This window comes from Chroicocephalus ridibundus, chromosome 3 (genome assembly GCF_963924245.1).
Source record: "Chroicocephalus ridibundus chromosome 3, bChrRid1.1, whole genome shotgun sequence".
NCBI classification, from domain to species: domain Eukaryota; kingdom Metazoa; phylum Chordata; class Aves; order Charadriiformes; family Laridae; genus Chroicocephalus; species Chroicocephalus ridibundus.
In genome coordinates, this window is record NC_086286.1 from 102,306,182 (window position 1) to 102,319,705 (window position 13,524).

The 13,524-nt window shown below is 36.7% G+C and overlaps 1 protein-coding gene across 2 annotated transcripts in view; it reads left to right on the plus strand.

Annotated features, from left to right (window-relative positions):
* HMGCLL1 (3-hydroxy-3-methylglutaryl-CoA lyase like 1) overlaps positions 1–13,524 on the plus strand; it is an 88,484-nt gene that overhangs the window by 26,950 nt on the left and 48,010 nt on the right. For both annotated transcript variants that reach the window (XM_063330295.1, XM_063330297.1), the window contains exons 4-5: positions 3,693–3,788; positions 6,167–6,315. In XM_063330295.1, the coding sequence (XP_063186365.1) occupies positions 3,693–3,788; positions 6,167–6,315 (245 nt within the window). The remainder of the gene's footprint in view (positions 1–3,692; positions 3,789–6,166; positions 6,316–13,524) is intronic.

Sequence of the window (13,524 nt, forward strand, 5' to 3'; positions counted from 1 at the left end):
TCACGGAAACTTGACTCTTACTAGAAGCCAAACACTATTTTTAAATGTCTGCTGCACTTGGTATGTTTCTGTGTAGCTATCCAGTGTGCAGGTCCTTCTTTTCCAAACACTAACATAAACACACACAGGCATACAAACACAGACGCACTTACATGTTGAAGGATTCTTGCTAAGGAGAGATGTTGCAGATTCTATCCTGATTTTCAGTTTGCTCACAAAAGTGCAGTGACTTTTTGCAGTTAATTATGCAGAGAAAATTTTTTACAATCAATGTGGACAGCTGTGGAATGGAGACAAAGAATGTACTTGTGCATTTTATTTTGCTCTTTATTTATGTAAATACTTGTAACTAAAGAATTGAGATGGTGACACATCATTAGTATAATTTAATGTTCTTCCTAGCTCTTTTCTACTCTTCTGAGAACTAATATTCATTGGTGTAAAAAAGAAAGTTAGCACACTTCTTTTTCTTTTCACCTAAGTGGAATTTCATTTTCCACATTTGGAAGATGTGTTTGAGAGATCTAAATTTGGGACTTTCATGTATGTAGTAGTAGTCAGGCACATTAGTTATTTTGCAGATCTAGCACTCTATCAGCAGCCATACTGAGTTTTTGATTTGCTCATTATTTTTCGAAAATTAATTTTACATTTGGTACAATTCAGCAAAAATCCAAGCCTTTTGGAAGTCAGCAGCAAAACTACATTGACATTAGGAGTGCCAGGTTTTCGTTTAACCCTGCAAGTTCAGCCTTAGTCCTGAAGTATAGGATGCAGCTCCTGTTTGTGCAAACTTAATTATTCCTGGCAAGTAAGGAAATATCAGTACTTTAAACTCATTTTCAAGAAATGACGCACTTGTTTGCACAGAGGCGTTTGAGTGCTTATATGTTTAGTACAGACTACACAAGATATTTAAAAAGCAAAACATGAAATGAATTGATTTGAGAAAATACTTCAATTTTTAACATTGTTTGTTGCACATCTTCTGTCAAAATGTATATAAAGTTTGTCCACTTTAAACTGAGAATGCATCCAGTGCCTGGACTGTATTCCAGGCTTTCCTCTGAGAAAAAAATGGTACGATCAATGTTTTTCTTATTCATGAGTCAGCAGAGCAAACTGGCTGTACAGCGCTCTGAGGGACTCCTCTGATTTATTTCAGTGTTCTTGGGATCACCAGGGAAGGGCCTAAAGGAAGGATAAAAGGAAAGGGGAAAAGAACAGCGACAATGCAGAATGTCTTTGGTGTCAATGCAGGGGCAATGATGCCGTGCCCATTAAAAGTGGCGAGGCTAAGTTTTTCGAAGTGCCGTCAAACTTTAGTAGTTACAACAACAGAGAATAATGTAAGTTTTTAAACACTAGAAGGAAAAGTCTAAAGCAAAGGTGGATTTCTTCCTTTCTTGTTTAATTACTTCCTTTTCATGTGAGCCATTAGGAGTACCAAGTTTAGCAAAGGTTGTCAGTTTTGGAAAAAATGAACAATCCCTTCTTATCTTAAATTCATGTCTGAATACTTTATTTTAATAGCTTAATTTGTGTTTAAAGTGTTTTTTACTTAAAAGATAAGATTGTGTTGCTTTGATAGGGTTTGCAGTCTTGACTGCCTTTTCTTTGCTCCTTTCTTTTTTCTTTTCATAGGTCATGGGAATAGAATTCACGGTTATGTTTAGATCACTCATTCACTTATTTCTTTTTTTAGTATTTTAAAGCTCTTTTATGGCTTCCCATCCACTGTTTTTTTTGGCAGTTTTTTACTGAAAAAAGCTAAAAGAAAAAGTTCCACAGTAGCTAGGTGCCATATAAAACAGGATCCCACACCTATAACCTAAATGGCCAAAAATTATAAATACCTACTATTAAAAAGCTTATTTTTAAAGAAATTTGGAAAAGAAATATTTTACTACAATTTAAAATCTTATAACATGCAGTATGTGTTAAAATGGGATTTTACTTACAGGAAAAATAGTAATGGGACAAATGTAATACATAAAATATTATTTGGAACTGGCAGCTTTATACTGGTTGAAAAAGTGTCGTTTTGGTTTTCTAGTACATTTTAAGTCAGGCTATAATTTTAAAGTGTGGAATTAGTTCCAGCATTTGCCATTTAATTAATCATTTAGTTTCAAACATTATTCCTTACCCTGAGAAATGTAGATACTATTTTTATTAAATTAAGGAATGAAAAATTGTTCTTAAAAAACCAAGGTTTTTTAAGAACAAATTTTTTTTGTGAGGCTGTCAGGTATGTTAGTTGCTCAGACTGGTTTAGTTTATGTGGAAGCAATTACAAAAAGTTGCTTTATGCAGTCACTTGTCTCCTGATGAGAAGTGAGTTGTGTCTGACTATAAGACACTTTTCATACCATATATCCACTTCCTTACAGATACATGTTGGGCTTACATTTTCTGCTATTTTTAATCCGTTAATTTTCATAGTAGGAAACCAGTGACAGGAAGATTCCAGGTTGCCAGTGGTATTGTCAGTTAATAATCCAGTATAATTTAATGTAACATATTTAGAATTGTGGTACTGCAAAAATCAATAAAGTATCTCTTGGAAGTAAGGAGTAATGAAAGCTTTGTAGTTCACGTGTCTTTTCTTACTGTACTCCTCAAATGACTTTTCAGCAGTGTGGAAAGAATCAGAAATCCAATTTAATACTGTTTGCTTGGAAGATTTTCTTTTATGAAAGCTGATTTAAAAAGCATTTAAAGTACACTATTCATTTTTTAAAACTCAAAATCTGTAAGACATGAAATATGAGGGATGTGTTTTATTAACTCTTTTGTTTACAGGCAGACACACTATTAAAAAATAAACTAATTTTTCTTCCACTTCTTTCAAGAAAATGTACCTGTGTAAATAATGTACAGTTTATTACATGAATCAGTCTTGATTCATCTTCTTGATTAGTACATGGAGTATGTTTAATCTTGAGTGAGAAAAATGTAAGAATATCTTAAAAAAGGCAGAGTTTCTTTTGTGAGGGGAGGCTAAAGAAAACAAATGCTTGAATAAAATAATGGTGTTTGCCTTTACTATAATGAAGATTTTCTTCTTTTGTAAGAAAATTCTAAGTATATTAAAATGTTACATTATGCAGAGAACTGGATTTTGCTGTATTCTTACGGATAGACTTGTGAGTAGTCTTTTCAAATATGTTGGTTACAGTGTTGAGTAATTCAGGTTCACTTATGCTTAAGATTGAGAAGTTGCATTTATCAGAGTGCTGAAGTTTTCAAGATTTGGGTGGTTTTAATATATCAGTTATTCTGTTATTTCCACCTATTGAGTCCATTGAGGTAAGTTTGAAGTTGCAATAACAGTTGATGATGAACTTGATCACAAGTGATCATGCAATTTGATCATGCAAAGTGATCAGGCAATTTGAAATGATGCAAATTGTGTTTTTACATATACACACAAAAAGAAACACCGTAGAAGTCTTAGACCCAATTCTGTATTCATATAGACCTGGAAAGCTTGCAACTCAAGTACTCAAAAGTTAAGAAATACAAAAGAAGAGTGCTTGTACATGATCAGTTTAACCCCTTTGTTGTTACACTTTTTGTATGAACTGTATTCCTAATGAAGGCAAAAAAACAGTCTGAGCTAATTTCTGCTTAGCTGTATAAAGTCAGAAAATAACTGCTGATCAGTACAAATTATTTATATATTTTAGATGGCAGATCACAAAGAAGTAATGAGGGGTATTGAGCGGCATCCTGGAGTCCAGTATCCTGTTCTCACGCCTAATCTTCAAGGTTTTCATTCTGCTGTAAGTGCCTTCATAGAAGATATCCACAATTACCTCTTTCATGTTTCAGACCATTTCAGTTCAATACCATAAACTAGCTATTTAATGTTCTACAACCTGTCCTGTTACAGCTAAGCTATAGTTTTTTTAATTAAAACCTCTCCGTTTTCGTTGTGAAAAATGGGCAAATTCACAGAGTGGTGTTAAGATCTATATATTTGTATTTTAATGGAAGTATTGATCAAACAGTCTTTGCAAGTTCCTACAAGTGATGCTTGTGTGTACAGAGAAAGACAGTTCTGTTGGCCCTAGAAAAGTTTATGAAGAGTGTCTTCTTATTGGAAGGTAGTGAAGAAGAATGAGGAAAGAGTCAATTAAATGAAATGAACTGTCTTTCAGTTTCTATACTGCATATAAAATCTCTGCTAAAACAGAATCCTGTACATAGACGAATTAACTATCAATAGTCAGATTTATAGTGCCACAACTTTGTCTGCAATGGGAGGTTGTATGAGTTGAATTAGGTCTGATGTATCTCTATACTGTATTTAGTGACATAATGAAAGGAAACCAATGCAAAAATAGTTGTAGGTGATTGCTGAGTTCTTTCTTGCTGCTATTTTTTTTTTCCTTCCTTCTGTTTGAAAGGATATTTGTTCCTTTAAGGGTTGCTGAAGCTTAGACATTTATCCTACAGAAGCAGATGAGGGGATAGAGTGCACCCTCAGCAAGTTTGCTGATGACACAAAGCTGGGGGGGGTGGCTGACACACCGGAAGGCTGTGCCACCATGCAGGGAGACCTGGACAGGCTGGAGAGTTGGGCAAAGAGGAACTTTATGAAATTCAACAAGGGCAAGTGTAGGGTGCTGCACCTGGGGAGGAATAACCCCATGCACCAGTACAGATTGGGGGCTGACCTGCTGGAGAGCAGCTCAGCTGAAAGAGACCTGGGAGTCCTGGTGGACAACAGGATGCCCATGAGCCAGCAATGTGCCCTTGTGGCCAAGAAGGCCAATAGTATCCTGGGGTGCATCAAGAAGAGTGTGGCCAGCAGGTCAAGGGAGGTCATCCTCCCCCTCTACTCTGCCTTGGTGAGGCCACAACTGGAGTACTGTGTCCAGTTCTGGGCTCCCCGGTTCAAGAAGGACAGGGAACTGCTGGAGAGGGTGCAGCAAAGGGCTACCAAGATGATTAGGGGACTGGAACACCTCTCTTATGAAGAAAGACTGAGGGATTTGGGTCTCTTCAGTCTGGAAAAAAGATGGCTGAGGGGGGAGCTTATCAACACTTATAAATACTTAAAGGGTGGGTGTCAGGACGATGGGGCCAGGCTCTTTTCAGTGGTGCCTGGGGACAGGACAAGAGGTAATGGGCACAAACTTGAGCATAGGAAGTTCCACCTAAACATGAGGAGGAACTTCTTTCCTTTGAGGGTGGCAGAGCCCTGGCACAGGCTGCCCAGAGAGGTGGTGGAGTCTCCAACTCTGGAGACATTCCAAACCCGCCTGGACGTGTTCCTGTGTAACCTGCTCTGGGTGATCCTGCTCTGGCAGGGGGGTTGGACTAGATGATCTCCAGAGGTCCCTTCCAACCCTATGATTCTATCAAAGGGAAAAGCTCCATTCTTTTTCATAGAACAAGAGTATTATTTCCATTGTAGAGTTAGAATTAATTAATTAGCTATTCTCCTAAGCTTAATTGTTTTCTTCTCCTATAATTTCGCTTTCAGGATTCTAGTTAATTGATTTACCGAGTACTGAGGTACTGAGCTCAGACTAATTGCCCCTTCAGTGAAGTCACCACATTTACACATTTTCTAGACTGGTATTTGCTCTGAGACTATTTCTCACCAGACTCTCACATACACGTTTTCATATGATCCATATCGACTATGGCACCAGGGCCAACGGAGCCCTTGATCCTTGAGTTGGCTCTAATAAGGAAATCCCTGTTGGTTCTTGTTGCTGCTATAGGTGCATGCAGGCACAGAGCTTTCCTAAGCATGAGAATGACTTCCTGGCGTTCATGAGGAACAGGCTTTGTACAGAGGTTGGATATTTCAGGGTTGTTATATGATCTTTTCCTTTTCTGAAAAATGAATATAAGTATCAATCATTGTTACTTTCATAGTTGGTTCATAGGATTTCCTATATCTTAATACCTTTATCACTCTGAAAATATTTTTACCTAATTGCTAAGAAGAGGAAGGAAATATGCCATAGTGAATGAACTCAAAATTTGATTCAATCTGTATGCAAAAAATTGGAATGAAACTTATATTTTAGATATGGATGATGTAATGTACTTTAAAATTCTAGAATGTCATACAGAATTAAATGCTTAATCTAATCTCTTAACATAGTGTTATGATTCTGTTTTATTGAAATGTATTTTTCAGATTGCAGCAGGAGCTACAGAAGTCTCAGTATTTGGTGCGGCATCTGAATCTTTTAGCAAAATGAATATTAATTGTTCAATTGAAGAAAGCATAGAAAAATTTGAAGAAGTTGCTAAATCTGCAAGGAATATGAATATTCCAGTGCGTGGGTAAATATAAAGATTCTTAAGTAATACAGAGTTATTGGAGTTGATCTTAGAGGGTTTTTTTTGTACGAGTAGAAAAGTACACTACCAAATTTTTACATTCTAGATGAACTGAAATAATAGTCCTTATTGTGATTTTTTTTTTTTAAAGATTGAACATATTTAGTAATTTTGCTCTGTGTTTTGTAACTACTAATGGTGACTAGTTTTCTCTGAAAATTAAAAAAAAACTGTGTGTGTAAACATTCCCGTTCTATTATACAAATTTATTTTTATCATCACAGATGACAGAATAGATTTCTTTTTCTGCTGAGACGTCATAACACTGTTGCCTGTGCCTTAAAAATTACCCTGCATACTTTTATTTTGTTATAGTGTTGATAATATATCACCTCATACACTGTAGAATCAAGGTATAAAAGTGATAGAACAAATTTACTCCTAAAAAAACAACTTATTCTCAATATAAGTTATTCTGAAAACTCTAGGCATTGAAGAGTTTGAAATCTCTAGTGCATGAAACTCTGGAATTGGCCAATATTTATTTTTCTCTAGGTTACCTTCTTTTAAACTTGAAATAATCCTGAATGGTACTTGGCCTTGAACAGTCTTTCTTTTTCATTTCCATTTTCTTTTGCATTACACAGAGTTACTTATCTAAGATTATTTATTTGTGAAGGTCCTTGTGAATGCAAAAAGGCTTACATAGGTTCAAGGAGAAACTTAACAGTGAGATTCCTTGAACATTACTAGTAATGCAAACTATATCATGCTCAGAAAATACCTAGACTTGAAAATAGGTAGAGGTAGATACCTCAGAGACTAAGTGCTTGAAAACCTGTCTGGGAATAAATACTGGGATCTCTCTTTCCTTCAGAAATAGTGATGAGGTAATGGTACTCTTCACTTTTTGCACAATAATGTGGTATTTTGAACATTTGTCTTGAGAAAGGGATATCTGACATGTAGTTATACCTCACTCTCAGAGGATCACAGAGTAACAGAATAGTTTAGGTTGAGAGGGACCTCCGGAGATCATCTTGTCCAACCCAAGGATGTTAACACACATACACGTCCAACTAAGGATAGGTCATAGAAGCTTGGGTCCTTTTTCCCTAGCCTGGTTATACATTTCAGATAGAAAATCACTGCATAGAGAAGTAAGGACTTTCACTATATTAAGAAACAATAACTTGTACCAGAGTTTAAATACTCTACCTAGCTGCTAATCTGTCAGGTAGAGCCAGGGTTTGCCTTCCGAAGCAACTTCTCTTATAAGAGGGCTGTTGTCTAAAAGGTCTCTGCTACTGTTTGCCACATTTTTGTGAAACTATATTCTGAGCTGCAAACATAACTAGCAGTTTGAGTTTTCCAGGAGGATCAAGCTCAGGGATGCCTGAGTTTTAGGTCCCAGGTAGATGTGGATAAGGGAATAGGCAGTCAATTCATAAAAGACAGCACGTGTATTGCAACAAACCTTAGGCAGTGGTGAACATTTTTGTGCTAAACTTTTGTTTTCTGGTTTTCTCAGATGTCTATGCTAGGCATGTCAGGCAATATTTCCTCTTTCAAATTCCTGTATTTCACTAACAAAATTCAACCAAATGGCACAACAGAGGCACCCAACCATCAAGGGAATCCTCAAAGCCTATGCATTGTATATGTTTTTGGATAGTATGGGTGTCAACAAATGGATTTTGCAACTAGTCCAGAAGATGTAAACTGCAGATGATGAAGAACCGCCTGTGGTGTACTCTATATTGATGTTAAAATGTTAACTTACCTTCTGTGCGATAGTTCTCACATGTTTAAGAAAGTGGAAACCTGCTGCTTTTTTTCTTCCCCGCAGATTGTATGTCTAAGGCATTTCTAATAGACCAGTAGCAGTTATTCTGGCACTCATACAGTGACGTGATGGAAATGACTGTTCCCATGGTAGGATTCTACAACATTCCCATACATTTATTGTCTGCTATCTGAAGAACAGTGTGGGGCAGGTTTTTTTCTGCACGCAGCAGAAAAAATTGATAAAGCAGCAGGATGGGAAGGCATGTACAGAGAGGAAGAAGTAAAGGGTGGAAAATAGTCAAACAGAAGCAGAGCACAAAAAAAATTATAATAATTCAAAACAAAAAGAAGGAAAACAAAGCAAGGAGATAAAAAGAGAGGGGAATCAAGAACCAGGTAATGAAGCAAACAGAAATAACAGCAGTACAGAGATGAAGAGAAATAGGATAATTGAATTCAAAGAAAATACAATCAGATTATGTTTTAAAAGTGCTTACTTTATGCATCCAGTACAAAGATCTCCGATTTCACTTCAGCGTGCAAACCTAGGCAAACTTCACACAGTACAGGCAGGACAATTTTATTGAGTCTGTCGCGCCAGGTGCAGTATGTTACACAGCGCTTCAACAGTGGACTCCTTAATATCAGATATGCTACAAAGCGAACAGATTCAAAGTCATGAATGAACATGATGTAAGTTCACTCCAGCTATATCTTTCTTCCTCGGGCTTACAGGTCTAAGAAAAGTGAATCATTCAGAAGTAGGAAGCCACTGACAGCATCATTTGCTTTGTGGGATTATAACCAAGTAAAGAATCCAATTAGAGAGGATATTGAAGATAAACTACATTTATGTTTATGTTACAACTGTCTTCATCACAGGATATTAGCTTGGGAACTAATTTATCCAGTGAAAATTAGAGGTTGAGGCATCAGCAGATAAAATGCTGGACTAATGTTACACTTGAACACATCAGAAATTTTAGGAGAGGACTGTCTGGTATTTGCCCAGGGGATCTAACATAATTCAATAATAAAGTAGCTAATTGTTAAAAATCTGCTGAGAATCTAAATTGCAGAATATGGAGCCTTATTTCATAATAAAAAAACCTGAGGTAATAATTCTGAGTATCTAAAACATCCACTGAATATGGATTTCAGTATATGAAAATGTGAAAAGAAACTTTTGAGTATATTAATAAGTTAGAAGATAAAAGCAAACTGGTTAGCACAATCCGATTGGACTTTGAGTGCACTTTTAAAAAATCCCTCCCATGGAGATTTTGAGGAGGCAAAATAGTAATTAATGAGAAATAAATGTTGCTATGGGTCAGTGTCTGGACAAATACCTTTTCAAGAGAATAATTACCAAGTGTTGTGCGTTATTGAGTCTTGTTCGTGCACGTTCATACTCATTCAGATGCACTCCTCATGGGTTGCAGAGTTACAGGAATCTGTAGGAAGCTCCGAGATGGAATGATTGCTCAGAAATAAATAAAAAAAGGATTTTTTAGTGTCCATCTGCCTCAGTACTTACTTTTAAGCTGCAGTGTACTGTCTTTTGTTGAGTAGAATTCCAAAAACCAGAAAACTAATAGCAGCAGCACAAACATAGAAATGCAGAATTCAGAAGGATCTTTTTTTAATCGTGGATCTCTTAGCAGTTGAACAAAGCTCTTTAAGGTGGACTTAAAACTTTTAATTAGTTAAAAAATTAAAAAATACCCGTAAAGAAGAAGCATCAGATTTGAATGCCAAATCCAGGAAGTAAGTACATCTGTTTACAACATTTCACCTGCTTGTGAGTCGGAAGGTTATGGAAGCAGACTGTCATTTCCAACTTCATTCTAGAAGACTAAACCATAATTTTCTTTGGTACTAACACCCAACAAAAGCCTGCACTACTATAGGGAATTAATTAGGACTTGAGTGGAAGTAATTTTCATTAGTTCCCAAATATTTCGGTACATTTAGAAGACTTGTAGAGTTTTACATTGTATTTAATGATATAAAACACAGGGCTTCCATTCCTCGATTAAAAAAGGTGTGGAAAAGATAATCAGAAAGTAAAATTTAAACAGAGATTTCATAGAAATATTCAATGCAACCAAGGTGACTTTTTCCTGGAGATAAAACAATCAAAAAATAATTAGCTGTCAAAGCCTGCGATTTATGATCTTCATTTATGATCCCATATTTAGCTGCTACTGCAGAAGCTGGCAGATAGAATAAATGGCATTTTTTTATCCCAATTCCATGCAAAATTCTCTAAATGCTGAGACAATCGAGGCTTTGTGGCAAGTTGTTCTTTATGCTTTATATCCTGATCTGTATTTGAAGTATCGCATAGGCAAGTCAAGCAGGGGCAGAAACTCACAGTTACAGAAATTGAAATATGAGAGTTTCTGTTGAATGACCTCAAAACCAGCATTTTGGAAACAAAAGGATAGGATGTTACATAACTCATCGGTTGACATTCAGTATTTAGAATTGGTGCGCATGGTTTGACTGGTTGTTAATTAATTTCACGGAGAAGATGGTTCTCAGGTTTTATTTTGTTGTGTGGCTTCTACTTACTGAAAATAATTACATATTATTTACAACTATTGTTGTAACATGAGGCGGATCTGAGCATGACCACATGACAAGTCTGAGCTTATCATCCTAAATGCGCTTGTAGTTACTAGAGAGAAGCAGGCAGCCTTCAGGCTGTGATTTATCATATGTGCTTTCTTAAGTACCTGCCTTAGGATAATCACAGAATCACAGAATGGTAGGGGTTGGAAGGGGCCTTTGGAGATCTTCTAGTCCAACCACCCTGCCAAAGCAGGTTCACCTAGAGTAGGCTGGACAGAAAAGCATCTGGGTGGGTTTTGAATATCTCCAGAGAAGGAGACTCCGCAACCTCTCTGGGCAACCTGTTACAGTGCTCTGTCACCCTCAACGTGAAGAAGTTTTTCCTCATTCAGATGGAACTTCCTGTGTTCCAGCTTGTGTCCGTTGCCCCTTGTCCTGTCACTGGGCACCACTGGAAGAAGCCTGGCCCCATCCTCTTGACAACTTTAGGTATTTATAAGCATTGATGAGATCCCCTTTCAGTCTTCTCCAGGCTAAACAGACCCAGGTCTCTCAGCCTTTCCTCATGAGAGAGGTGTTCCAGTCCTTGATCATCTTTGTAGCCCTCCGCTGGACTCTTTCCAGTAGTTCCCTGTCCTTGAACTGGGGATTCCAGAACTGGACACAGTACTTCGGATGTGGCCTCACCAGGGCAGAGTAGAGGGGGAGGATGACCTCCCTCAACCTGCTGGCCATGCTCTTTTTAATGCACCCCAGGAGACCATTGGCCTTCTTGGCCACAGGGGCATATTGCTGGCTCACGGTCAACTTGTTGTCCACCGGGACTCAAAGGTCTTTCTCTACAGAGCTGCATTCCAGCAGGTTGGCCCCTAACCTGTACCAGTGTATGGGGTTATTAAACTCTCCGGGTGATCCATCCTCTTGGCTGCAGAGGAGCTTGGGTCCTATCCTATGTTAGTCATCCTATAGATGGCCTATCTAAGGCATAGGTTGTAGATTATTATCTTTGAATTCAGAATTTAGAACAGATGAATCCCATCCTGCTTGTGTGTATACGCTAAGGATTAGCACCTTGTCATTTATGTAAATAAGAACAGATACAATAAATGTCTTAATAGGGTTTGTGATGCAAGGTAGCAAAAAATGAACCTGTGGACTGTATGGACAAAGGTTTGTACTCTGCACCGAGAATCGACATTTTGTTTTTGATCACCCTTTCAGAGATTGGCTACTTTTAAAGAACCATGGGCAAAACCTGCAGCCGTTGCTTAAGCAAGCTCCCAGGACTACACGTTTTGGCTTCTAATATTAGTTATGTAGGCTAAATATTTTGCTTGAATCACTTAGGTAATAAAAATATTAATATGCACAAATTGTATTTCTATTAATTTCAATACAGAGATTGTTTCCTTTCTAAAGCACTATTATTGTTTAAAGTGTTATTTATTTGCAGGAAATGGATAATTTAATCCCTGCCCTAACTCCTTATTTGTGCAGTTGAAAAATACTTCCAAAAATAATTTTAAAGGGTTTAAATTTTATTTCGTATTTTTACTGGCAATTCAGAATTTATGTAGTGAACGTAAATCATTGGCAATCCTTGAATCTTATGAAAAATGCACTCAATCAGTTGAAACTAAACTTTAAGCTTTTGCATGTCTTACTGTTGCTACAGCTGCACTAACATTGACTCGATCATCATCCAGAAAATCTATGTTGTCAGCTGTCACATTTAAAATCTGTAGCACAGTACACAGTTTTCTAAATGTTTACTAAATTAGTTCAAATGTTTATGAAGAACTGAAATCTTGCGTATGGTCTGAGAAGTTAAGAGTATTTATTAGCATCATAAAGGGTTTTTTTATTTTTTATTTTTTTGTACATTCATAAAAACTTTACAATAACATCTGGGACATATTCTGTGAAGACACGGGGCCAAATCAGTTACAAACTATGTGGTCAGCTAATTATTCCTATGCATATTTTGCATGTGAAATGACACAAAATACTGCTGGTTTTAGAATGGCACTTTTTAATGCAGAACTGAGGTACTATTAAAAATATCACATCTTTTTCAGTGATTAAAAATGACGCCAAACAGCCAGGATTGATGAAAAACTATGGCAAATGGTAATTGCAAGTAGTCACTTTAATTCTGCTTTAATTTAAATGCATTTTTAAATTAAGTGTACATGTGAAGAAAATGTTAAGTAAATTCTGATTTAGCTAGATTCTTCCAAGTTAATGTCTTCCAAAATTTAAAAAGACACAGAAATAAATTGCAATCAGTACAATAGAAGAACCGTAAGGAAGTAAGGACTTGTGTTTCCCCCTTTTCAATGAGGGGTACTTCAGTACCTACTTTTTGTCCTGTTACAGTGAAATAAAGTCAGACTGTCTCCCTCTGAAGCATTCAGTTCTGTGTAGGACTGTCTTAGTCCTAATAAAAATTAACTGACAACATAAGAGCTGAAAGGCTGTAATTTTTTTTCCTCTACCAAAAAACACCTCTCCGTGACCAGCAATTAAAAGCTGTATTTATGTCCCAGTCCTGAAAAATTCTCATGTGAATAGCCCTTTTGAGGCCATTTAGACTATTTGCATGTGTAAATGTGAACGTGTATGCAAATGTTTAGAGGTTCAGCTTTAGAAAAACAGATGGAAATGTTTGCTGTAAAATAGAAGCATTTCCTTACAAAGCTGCTGCTTCATAAATTAAAGCGTATGTAATCACACATTAATTCTAAACTGGTGTATGCAATTCCTTTGTTTATAGTCTTGTGTCTTTTAAGAATGAGCAGTATGGTGAAGTTCACAATACATAAAAACATATTAAAACGTATCGAT